General features: G+C 34.5%; 1 protein-coding gene across 3 annotated transcripts in view; it reads left to right on the forward strand.

The window, feature by feature from the left end:
- LOC150104027 (influenza virus NS1A-binding protein homolog) overlaps window positions 1-13,174 on the forward strand; it is a 266,485-nt gene that overhangs the window by 154,698 nt on the left and 98,613 nt on the right. For all 3 annotated transcript variants that reach the window (XM_090397250.1, XM_090397248.1, XM_090397249.1), the window contains exons 5-6: window positions 197-270; window positions 12,703-12,885. In XM_090397250.1, coding sequence (XP_090253376.1) covers window positions 197-270; window positions 12,703-12,885 — 257 coding nt within the window. The remainder of the gene's footprint in view (window positions 1-196; window positions 271-12,702; window positions 12,886-13,174) is intronic.

Consider the following 13,174-nt stretch of genomic DNA (forward strand, 5'->3'; position numbering starts at 1 on the left):
CTTTCTTGGATAATGAGGAGCATAGGCAATATGTAACCTTCATGATCTTCATGCTAAAAAAAAAAAAAAAGATTTCGGGATTAAAGTTATCCTAAGATATGTTATAAAACTTTGTATATTCTTTATTATTTGTGGCACTTTTGTTATTGGACTAGTTTCTTTGTTACTTTAGTTCAATTTAAAAATTTTATTGCAGGTGTACGTTCTATTCTTGGCTTAATGTCAAACCCAGAGCAGTTAGCAAAGATAGATAGCTATATTCGGCAAAATGTAAGTAATTAGCAAGTTACTATGTTTTTTTTTTTTACTTTTATAGTCCTTGCAAATAATTTTAAATATGTAATTCATGAGAAAATATCGTTCTTCATTAAAAAGTTAAGCAAAAATTGTGATTATTGATATTTCTTTTATTTTTTTATGAAAAAGAAAGATCATGAATCACATAAATATAAATTTTGTTAAGCTTAAATTCAAAATAAATTTTAAAGATCATTCCTCTATAGCTTTAGGTAATAGTTTTATGTCCTTTGATTGGTGGCAAAACCTTTAATGTTAAATCCCATCTCTTTTATGATAGCTTTTCAAGAAGTTGCTAGTCGCATATAGAGGTGACAGGGTTTTTCCTCCCAGGATTCCAAATTTTTCATTTCAAGAAAAGCAGATTCACCAGAGAGTACACATAGTTGGACATAGAGACAACATAGATTGGATTGATGAGTATCCTCTTATACTATAATTGGTGTTAAAACTCCAAATTCCAAATGCTGTATTAGGGTTTATAGGAAATTACTTGACTGAGACAGACTTTTGAGCCCAACATAATTTCTCCTTTTATTATTTCACTCATTACAGCATTTTATTGTTGATTTTATTGTTGCTCACTCATCCTTCTCTCTGGCAGTATATTTCATGCACCCACCACTATTCATTAAAAAATAATAATGTTCTTACTAAAGCTGATCTTAGCATAGTTCTGTGTTGGTGCCCTTTTCTTTTCCCCATTCATTTTTGGAAAAATCTTTCCAGTATTCTATCTGGCAAGCAACTGTCAACAGTTTGGCCCAGTCATACCTCCTTTTGAATCTCTCCTCCTAGTTGAAATTCCAAATCCATAATATCTTTGTGTCCATAAGTTTTTTTATCTCCTTGAAATCTGGTTGATGAGGTCAACATGCAATAAACCACAGGTTCTGATTAGATCAGCACACATTCTCATAAGGTTATATGATGGGACTGCTACATCTTCATTTCTGTTGGTCACTGTTATAGTACTCCAATAGGTAGCCCTCACCATCCTAGCAATATATTCTCTGAATTACACCTCTCTCTCTCTCTCTCTCTCTCTGCAACAATCACATGAAAGATCATCCTCTGCTCCATCTCTTCTGTTACTATCCTAGTAACATATATTGCTTTCCATTTCTGAATCCTAAAATGTAAAATCTTACACTTAGGCACATTAAACTGGTATCACGTTTATTTGTCCATCTTTTCAGTGTAGTCTAATCCTTCCATAGAAGAGCCACTGATTCAGCATCATTTCTAACCTTTCTCAACTTAAAATCATCTGCAAATAACTGCATACATTCTTCACTCACTCGCATGCAATCTCTTCATGGTATCATTACATAAAGAACAAACAGTAATGATCCTAATACTGACCTTGTGAAGCTCCATTTGTTAACCTTAGCAGTTATTTAAACTCATTTGTTGCAATTCAAATATCAGTTTGTGACAACTGTAATATTATTTTGCAAAATTCAAAACATCACTATATCCATTCCATTCACCAACTATTGTAATCTTATAAAATGTGAAAAAATTACTAAACACAATTATTCTTTAATAAATCCATGCCGGCCTTTATATATGGCCAATTTTTTTCCAAAAACATTCTCATAAGGTGTTATATGATGGGGTCACTAATCCTCATCATATAACATTGATGATGTTATATGATGTGGTAGTTCAGTGGTAGTTCTCCATTTCATGGAGAACTACCACTGAAGAAATGCAAAACTAGCATTTGGTTCAGTGTTTTAGCATTGCCTTTATGCAAGAGCACTACCCTACTAAGGAGTCTTTACAGTTGAAGGACTTTCGTTAAATGACCAGATCAATGTCTTGGACCATTTCTTAACTATTCCCTCAAAATATGAACGAAAGCACATCAATTCTTACTCTTATAACTGTCCAGTTTACTTAATATTCCAAGATCGTCGATTTCATTCACTTGTAATCTTTCATCCAGTCCTTTCTATAGGCATCAAACACCTGTTTTATCAGAGCAGATTACAGATGTGAGAGTTCTGAATTGCATCAGGGAGTGAACAGATGGCATGATGACATAATTACATTAAAAAGGAATGTAATATTATTACTGTTCAAGAATATGTTAAACAGAGCTGATAATTCCTTTTCCATTATGAGCACTTAAACATAATGGAAAAGGAAAACTTAACAAAGCATCATGTCTAGGATAGCAGGAAAACAACTTGGAAGATAAAGATCTATCTGGATTTATTAGTTAGTGTCCTGAATTACTGAAATCTAAGATCTGACAGTATTAGAATCCTTATAAAGAACAGATTAATTTGGAGGGAAATTTGTTGAAAAGAAGCTGGTAATAATCAGGAATTTCGATTATGTGCTTTAATCTCATTGTATGTACAGTGAGTCTATGGGATTGTCCCATGCAGTAGAAATGGATGACCCAAGATTAAACCATCATGTATATAAAAATTTTGAATGCGATTATCAGAAACAGATGAACCAGCTGGATTCTGTAGAGGAGAGATTGGAAGGGAAGACTTTGCAGTGGTATGGTCATATCAGAGGTGGCAAAGTTTTTTGCCACCTCATATCTGGCATCCTTCTCATTTGATTGGACTTCTCCAGGTAGAAGAAAATGTGGGAAATCTTGAGTAACTTGGAGAGGAGGAGGAACAGTACAAGCCTAGAGGAGAAGAAAGTTGGAAATGAAATTTATTTGTGAAACCTATAGTCCCACAGAAAGGTCTCCTAAGAAAGAAATGGAGGATTTTTTTTTTTAAGTTAGATTAAGCAGCTGACATAAAGAAAATGGAGAAAGTGGTCCTTGTTGGAGATCTAAGCAGCAGAGCAGGAAATGAATCCCACCAGACATATAGAAATATTTTGGTAAAATTTGGAGAAAAGGGCAAGGCTAATAATGATAATAATGGCAAGTACCTGCTGGATTTCCACTCGGCATACAGACTAGCCATTACTAACACTATGTTCCAACATAAAAATGTTCACAAGTTCATGTGGAGAGAAGACAAGAAATAAGAAAAGCCTTATTAACTGTTATTGTTGATAGTGATATCCTTATGCTAGTTTAGGATACAAAAGTATTCAGAGGATTTGAAATTGGAAGTAATCATCACAGCTTTAAGCAGAATAAAAGTGAATATTACATGGAAAAGAACAGTATGTAAGAATCTTAAAAGTTGAGCAACTTTTACAGGTTAAGCTGTAAACTCAGCTATAGAAACCCAAACATTGGTAGCAAACTGAAGAAAACATTGATCAATTCATTTAGGAGGGCATGTGAAGTTGTCTGCAAGAATAGGAAAAATAAGAACACCATGGCGAACACCAGAAGTTAAAAGAAGCAGTCATGTAAAAGAAGAAAGCATATTTAAAGTTCTTTGCAAATAAGTTAGCTAATGTCCTAAAGAATACAAAGAAAAATGTAAGGGCTAAGCTATTTATAAAGGTAGATAAACAAAATTCATGGAAAGAGTTTGGTAAGAATATAGAAGTATGTATCAGGGAATGTGACACTGTTTCTTGAGACTATTGAAAAATCTTAGAAATGGTAGAAAGAGTGCTGCCAAAGTACTCAAAGATGTAAAGATTATTATTATTATATTACTATTATTAGACACTTACAGGGAGTCCAAAGACTCACCGAGGGAGGGCACCTGCTCTACAACTGTCTCCACCAACTGACTGCAACTACACCAACGGCATCTACCACCACCACCAGTATTTCCACAGACAATCAAAACATTCATGCCTACGCTTGGATTCGAACCTGCAGCCTTTTGACAAAGGCTACAGCTTTTGTCAAAAAAAAAACTGCAGCAAAAAAGCTCAGATACACTAACCACTCAGCCAATCTAGTTGGCTGAGTGTCATGCATAGACACAGTTGAAAAATTATTATATAGAGTAATCAATCTGAAACTACAAGTGTGTTTTAATTCACTTATCATGAACCATCACCAGTGTATTACATTTGGAAAAAATGAATAATAGTGAGGGTATATGGAGAATGCAATGTTTTCTTGCGTGCAGTTGCAAGACAACCCAGTAAAAACAAATATTGTTTAGGATTAAATGAAGTGCGTGTGATTAGAAAAAGAAACATTTAAAAAATGAAATTTCCAGATTTTTGGCATGAGTAGTGAGGAAATGGAAAATCCATCATTAAAGTTGAAATTTGGGCAATGTAGAACTTCTTTAAAGTAATGCCGATATTTATGGGAACATCTGTGTAGTAATTTGGTGTCATTTCAAAGGATCCTGTGGCTAGTATTACTTATCCTATCTTCTGCTAGATCTAATTTGTTCTGTTTCTTGAAAGTAATATAAGAATGATATTCAGAAATGTGTATAGAAAGAGATCGACTTGTTTGTCCAAAGTAGAATAACTAGCAGTTTCATGGAACTGAGGTAGAGCCAGTTTCACCTCCAGGTAGAGGTGAAATTTTATCTTGCATTGAAACATCTGTCTATGTGTGACCTTAATATTATAATGAATAATGCACTGTTATCTCTTAATGTGTAAACACTGAAAATAAGGATATTCTAGGGTCTGGGGTGATTACTTTGAAGGATTTTTAAATGAAACAAGCAGTGACATAACAGTAGTATAAAATATGCAGACTATTAGCCAAATTAGAAATGCAAACAGGAGTACATTTCAGATACCTGAGATAGAAAAAGCGATCAAAAACATGAAATGTGAAAAGGCAGCTGTAGTATAGCGTTAGCCAGAAATGCTCAAATATGGAGGCATGAAAGTTTTACAGTGGCTACACACTGAAGGCCTGGTCAGAGGGTTGAATTTCAGTTGATTGAACTAGAGCTCTCATAGTGTCTGTGTGTGTGTGTATATATATATATATATATTTTTTTTTTAAGAATATTTAATGTCTGGAAGCCTAGGGATAAAAAATAAAATACTGTTTTTATTCAGCATGACTAGTTTCGTCTTCGTAAAGACAAAACTACTTGTGCTGAATAAAAACTATTTTATTTTTTATCTCTCGGCTTCCAGTCATTACATATTTTAAAAAAATGTATTTCAGCTGAGTAAATCCATTATGCCACATATATATAAAATGGAATCAAGATGAATGTGAGAATTACAGAGAACAGTTTCTCTATTAAGTGTTCTGGATAAGATTTATCCAGAACACTTAATAAGAAAGTGAAAGAAAAACTTGGAGAACAAGCTGGGTTTGGGCCTAAAAATTAGATCTTCACTTTATGACAAGCAGTTGAGAAACTATGAGGATATAACTTGGATTGGTATTTACTTTTCTAGATCTGAATAACCATATAGTGGAATGCCACGAGAAAAGCTGTTCAGCATGCTACAATTATATAGACTGTGTATTGCTTCTGTATATGCAAAGCAATACATAGTTGTCTATATTTAAGTTAAGTCAGAAAGTTAGAATTGACGGAAATATGGAAAGATGGTTTCATGTCAAGTCAGTTGTAAGGCAAGGGTGCACACCATCTCCACTCTTATTTGTCGTGTATATAGATCTCATCTGTGGATCAAAATAGGTAGGAAAATAGAAAATGTCAAATTCATTCTCAATGCATAATCAAAGAACAACGGAAATATTTCAGCTATTTAGACAGTTTTTAGTGGAGTTGGCAAATTAAATATGAAAATAAACATCAGAATAACCAAATTTGGTATGGTGATGGTGGTGAGCAATTTGAATAAATTTATATGAAATAAGAGAGAGGAATTAGCCAAAATGCTAAACCTAGCAGTATGCAAAAAAGCAGTTTTGAGTTAGATCTGAGAGTTGGGTTAGGAATAAAATACTTCATCAAAGATTGCTGACTGCAGATATGAGAGCTATGAGAATTAGGGGCCTGAATTGGTGTCAGTGGTAGAATCATATTAAAAATGAAGATGTTAGGAAGGAAGTTGACATTATTATCATTCAAGAAATGTGTGAGTAATACTAATCCAATAAATAAAAATGAATACTAATCCAAGATGGCATGGTCACTTTAACAGAATGGGAGAGGAAAAGTTAGAAAACAGGTATTTGGCAAGAAAAAAAGACCCAGAGGAAGACCAAGATCTAGGTGGATTGAATCAGAAGTGCCTTTAGAAGACCAAAATATTAGGTATTTATAGTATTGGAGTGCTGATAAGTAACAGAACAATTTCAGGAAAATTGTTGATAGGAGATTAGTAATAATGTAAATATAGGCAGTGTTCTTCTGGCTATCATCCTCAGTTTCCTTCCAAAATTGTAAGAACATGAGCAAATGCTGGTCAACATCTATTTACTATGCAGATTGAAACTTGCCAATCTTCCCTTCCTTCTGTTTCATTTCAGCTATCTCTTCTTTGAAACAGGCTGTCTCATTCTGGTCATTCCAATAGCAGCAATCTTCACTGTTGTCATTATTCAAGAAACTTGTTAATAGATTCTTTCTTTCTTTCTCCTTCTTGCCCACTCACTCATGGCCCAGATATGCTATAAGTTTTGTCTTTCATGTATTGATTTGATCTAAGCAATCCTTAATGCAGTTATTTGTTTCTTAGTTATCCTGTTTCCTCAAAGTGATTTATGATTTTTACTTACAATAATTATTGAATAATTACTAATTACCATTTTTACTGAAACTATCTGACATTACAAAGTAGTTGACATTATTTGTCCCGGAGTAAAATGGCATGCCTATTAACCTTTTTACTGTAGAGCATCAGATGTTACACTTTGTATCAATTCTTGAACATAGGTGATTGAAGAGAGTAGTTCTCCCATTTTCTTTATTTGCTATCTTTCTCAGTTTAGATTTATTAGTCAAATTGCATTGGTTTTTTCTGAGAGTGAGATCAGTTTTATCAACATCTCCTCTTAATAATTGCATTATTTCATGGTGTATGTTCTTTGTCTCATGTTAAGAGGTCCCATCTTTTTGTTTCTTTATATCTGCCTTCCATCTTTAAAAGGTTGGCAAGGGATAATACTAATATGGTTTTACATTTGTCTTCTCTCCTACAGTATTCAAACAGTTGGTTCTGTTCATCACCCATTCTTATTCTCTCAATATCTGCCTTTAGATTGTACTTGTTGGTTTCCATCAGATATTTTTTTGATTCCTTGCTTTAGTAAGGCATGAGGGGGAAGAAGGGGGGGGATAAAGCAGAGAGACAAGTGAGTTATCATCAAATAGAGTATTCAGAAAACTAATTATTCCTGGCTATGTTCCAACATAAAAATGTGCACAAATTCACATGGAGAGAAGAGGCAAGGAATAAGAAGTCTCATTGACTATGTTATTGATGATAGTGATGTTTTCCCACTGGTGCAGGACACCAGAGTGTACAGAGGATTTGAAATTGGAAGTGATCACCATTTAGTCTTGAGCAGGATAAAATTGAATTTCATATGGAAAAGAAGAACATGTAAGAAAGTTTTAAAGAGAATAAAAGTTGAGCAGCTCTCAGATGTGAACTGTAGACTAAAATACACAAAGATTATTGAAGAAAAAATGAAAGAGTTTGAGAACAGGAACCAAACCTTGGAGATTCAGTGGCAAGCCATGAAGAAAACACTGATTGATTCAGCCAGAGAGGCATGTGGTCAGGTTGTCTGCAAGGATAGAAAAATCAGAACTCCATGGTGAACACAGGAAGTTAAAGAGGCAGTGAAGGAAAAGAAGAAAGCATATCAAAAGTTCCTGGCAAATAAGTCAGCTTGTGCTCTTAGAGAATACAGAGACAAATGTAAGAAAGCTAAAAACTGTGCAAAAGTCATGGGAGGACTTTGGCAAGAACATAGAAAATAAATATCAAGAAGGTGGCAAAATATTCTGGAGGTTGACGAAGCTTAGAAATGGAGGAAAGAGTGCTGTAAAAGGAGTTAGAGATGATAAAGGTGACATGAAAATGGGAGAAAAAGATATCCGTGAAATATGGAGTGATGACAGCACAGTGGTAAAAAACACTGACCAGGCATGCATATATCCATACTTGAAGTAGAAAAAGCCATCAAAAGCCTGAAATGCAGAAAGGCAGCAGGAGTAGATGGTATTTGACCAGAAATGCTCAAGTATGGAGGTATAAAAGTCTTACAATGGCTGCACTGCATAGTTCAGAAGGCTTGGATAGAGGGATGAATTCCAGATGATTGGAGTAGAGATCTCATAGTACCCATATATAAAAAGGGAAATAAAACTGAATGTGAGAATCATAGAGATATTTCCCTGCTGAGTGTTCCTGGTAAGATTTATGCTAGTATACTTGAGAAATGGTTGAGAAGGACTGTGGAAGAAAAGCTTGGTGAAGAACAAGCTGTATGCAGGCCAAACAGAGGTTGTCAAGATCAGATTTTCACTTTACAACAAATTGTTATATTCTCATGATTTGATTTCTCAACTGAAATCTGTATTTACGTTTTGTAGATCTGGAAAAAGCATATGACAAGGTCCCAAGATAGAAGCTATTCAAAATGCTACAGTTATATGGTATTATCAATGGGACATTATATCAAGCAATACTTAGTCCTTATTTGAGTTGTAAGTCAGCAGTTAGAATTGAAGGCAGTATAGGAAGATAGTTTAATGTCAAATATGATGTCAGACAAGGATGTACATTATTTCCTCTGTTATTCGTTATCTATATGGATCACATTATGAAGGAAAGTGGTATTAAACCTGATATCAAAATTGGATATGTTAATCTCAGCTCTTTATTTTATGTGGACGATGTTATACTTCTAAATAAATCCAATGCAAGTCTGCAAGATTCCCTGACTAAATTGAATAACTGTTATAATAGATATGGTATGAAGGTCAGCATTAAAAAGACAATGAAAATAGGCAGAAAAATTGAAAATATCAACTGCATTATGAATGGAGAACGATTTTTAGTGAAGATGGTAAATTAAATATGGAAATAGACAACAGAATCAACAAAGCTGGTATGGTAGGAAGTCAACTGAATAAATATACAGTAAAACCCCTTTTTTACACTTTTCAGGGAACTGATGGGGGAAAAAAGTGTAAATAGCAGGAAATGTGAAAAAAAACATTAAAAAAAGGCTGAAAGATGACTTACTGCTAGTATGTGAGTCTACCAACTCAATTACAAAATTCAATAACTGAAAATAAATGAATTTACAATTACTTACATTTATCTATTTAAAAAAAATCTAATTGTTGATTGTTTCTGCTTTTTTTTTTTTTTTTTTGACATAGCGCCAGATTGTTTTGCATTGAGTTCAATGCTTGACCTGTTTTTTACTATCGTATTCAAAGTGGACACGGAGAGTCCAATATTTTTTGCTAAATGCACATGTATTCTGGCATGCCAATCTACACATCAAAGAATTGCCATCTTTTCTTGTACCGAAATACCTTTTCTGTCCTTTTTCTCCATGTTACTAACATGGATAATCCACCACCTCACCTTTCACATGCTGAATTATGTAGCAGAAATTCTGCAATATCAATTCGTATTGTGATTGAAAAATCACGGTATTGCTCATCACTATGTTACTGCTGCAAGCATGCCGGTCACCGTGATGGCGGAAGCGAAACTACAGCCGAAAGCAACGCCATTCGAGAACAGAAAGGTGCAGATTTCCACAGAAATCGGTATTGCCACCCAAGAAAAAAACGCAAATCACGGGAAATACCGTCCACATCAAGTTGTTAATGGCAGGAAAACAATATATCGTAAGAATAGTCCTAGACGGGACCAACAGAAAATGACGTAAATGACAGGAAAACGTAAATTGTGGTAACGTAAAAATGGGGTTTTACTGTATTTGGAATAAGAGAGAAATTAGCCAAAACACTAAATTAGCTGTATAAAAGACATTGTTTAAACTAATTTTAACTTATGGATTTGAGAGCTGGGTTAGAAGTAAAACACTTGACCAAAGACTAGAGACCGCAGATTTTGAGAGTCTTGAGAAAGATTAGGGGCATGAACAGATGGCATCAATGGCAATATCATATTAAAAATGAGGATATTAGGAAAGCACTTGATATTTTCAGCATCCAGGAATGCATTAGCAAAGCTAATCTGAGGTGGTATGGTCACTTAAACAGAATGGGAGAGGAATGATTAGCGAAACAAGTGTTCTCTGCCAGGTTGGCAGGAAAAAGAACCAGAGGAAGACCAAGATATAGGTGGATTGATACAGTAAAATGTGCCTTAGAAGAGAAATATAAGACCTGATAATATTGGAGTCTTGACATTTAACAGACTGATTTGAAGGGAAATTGTAGATAGGAAGTTAGTAATGATGTAAATTTTTCATGTAGTACTATCACATCCTGTACACCTCTTGAGGGTATATATCAGGAATTTGATGATAATGAGAAAAAATGTTAATATCATTGGGTAGGGGGAGGCACAGTTAGAAAGATAAAATAATAGCAAAACATAAGTATAGCGACCTTCAGAAAATATACAGATTCTTGTTCTCGCATCTAAGGAATTGAACCAGCATGCTTGATGCTGTTCAGAAGAGGGCAGTTAACAGATGACCGTTCTCTTACAAAATCAGAAAGTTTCTCTGAATTGCCTTTTTTTTTTTTTTTTCCTAAAGGTATTTTTTCCTTTAAAATCATGACAGGAACAGCTGCTGGTCAACATTCATACACAATTAATCTTGAAACTTATAGAATTATCTTATTCTCTATACGGCAAAATCCCGTCTTAACAATAATACAACAAAAGCAGACTTCCCGACACGTATGGTCATCAAATTGCCATACATCCAAAACACATACAAGGCTTACAAATACATTTTCAAAAACATGGACTATAAGCTAGTATTCACCACAAACCATAAATTAGCAACTCTCCTAAAACCTACTAAATCTCTCACTCACAAAGAATTATTCGAACACCACAACGTAGTCTACAAATTTCCTTGTCAAAAAGACTGTGACGTCACCTACATGGGCTCTACAATTAGGTCTTTATGGACTAGACTACAAGCGCACTTCAGGGATTGCAATATTCCCATTCCAGAATATCTGAACACGAAAAAACATCGCAACATCAAAAAGAAAAACAAACCACAGAATACAGGGAAGACTGAAATTGCAGCTCACGCCCTTGAACTAAAACACATCCCCCAAATTGACAAAGCCATAATCATTGACAAACAAGAAAACGAAACGATGCTTAGAATATCCGAAACTATTGCCATAAAATGCGATGGTAATTCTATCAACGTCCACCGCCCCTACCTAATTTCCGAATGTTGGACGTTCCAAAACTTACAAATTAAGCCACGCCTCCGGCCATCTAGCGACAACAAATGCCCAAATTTGGTAGATGCATCTTGCAGCCTTGACACAGCCCTACAGTCATTCCCACAAAGTTCTGACGATGGTCAGACGATGACCAAAACGGTCCACACCCCATAAACCCTTGCCCCAGTTTCCACATAAGGATACCCTTCCCCTTCTTTCCCCCCTCTCTCCACAACAAAATAATATATATATTTATATATATATTATTAATAGTAACCCGGGTTCCCAAACTTATTTCCCGTGTCTCAAGTACATCCCCATGTTCTCCCCCCCCCCCCCCCCCCCCCCCCCCCCCGTTCACACACAACCTTTCAACAAGAGCTTGGATTTAGAAGGCATCTTTAAACCAAAATCAAGGTATGTACATAATTTTTCCACATTTTTTATTCTGCCATAATGCCCTAAAATATATATATATATACCTCTTTTGAGTTATGTTAGCCAATGTATTAAATATAAGGGACACTCCTAAACAAAAACAGGCTAAAATAGCCGTTAATTATATTAATAGTGTTTAAGAGGAGTAGCATGGGAATTTCCCAGAAATTATACTTAATCTTATTCTCTTTTTTTATCTCATCTTCTGTCCTTCAGAACAGCCTTTCCCAACTATTTTCTCCAATGATAATATTCCAGCTCTTCAACAAACACATTAAGTTTCCTTCTTTTACCTTAATCACTTACCCACACATGGTGCAATTGTTTTGAGACCTAATGTTAGATCTAGTAGGTGTGCTGTGCCCTTAATAATGAGTCCCAAGATTTTAGTCAAATTTTGTGACTGCTAGAATATGGCAACTGATGAACAGTCATTATTGACAAGTAGATATTTGTCTGCTGCAAGATTTACCATAGCTTATAATTTTATTAATTTATTTGTTAATTTTGAAATAACTGCAATATTTTTCAAACAGGGAACAAATTTAGAAGTACATCAATAAGCATGGGAGCTATGTTATAGATAGGTTTAGTCCTCTAACCAGAGTGGGCTAAATAAGTAGTCTAGCCAGTTGATTGAGGTTGGATAACAGTCTTAATAACTACTACCAACATTAATTTGTGTTTTGAGTAATATCAGTATTATTATATAATACTTTGACATAAATTTTCCTTCTTTTTTTTTTTTTTTTTTTAGTTCAGTGAAGTGGTCAAGTGTAAGGAGTTATTATCTTCGCCAACAGTACAAGTGGAAGTTTTACAGAATAGCAGTGAAGAACAGGAAGCTACAAATGGCAGACATTTATGTGATATGGTACTGGATTGGATGAAAAGAGTTACAGATGATCACAGTTTTAGTTTAATAGAGCTCACAGAAAAGGTATTTAATGTATATTTTAAAGAAATTAGCAAGATTATTTTAAATTCCAGTTTTTATAAATTATAAAGTGAATAGAAAGAAGCTTGTACTTCTGGTTGATCATAATTAAACCCAAAGGGTTTATGATCTCCCTAAAAACTCAATTATGATCAACCTAACAGCCTTGATTGTGTTAATTGTTGCATTTGCTATTTTAGTGAGTTTTTATGTCAGTCTCCCGTGCTTTAAAAGGTTGTAAGCCTATAGCACTTTTTGTGCTAAGAATCACATAATCTGAATCAGATTATCC

This window comes from Typopeltis vanoorti, chromosome 8 (genome assembly GCF_054136105.1).
Source record: "Typopeltis vanoorti isolate ZY-2024b chromosome 8, IOZ_Tvanoo_1.0, whole genome shotgun sequence".
Lineage (NCBI taxonomy): Eukaryota > Metazoa > Arthropoda > Arachnida > Uropygi > Thelyphonidae > Typopeltis > Typopeltis vanoorti.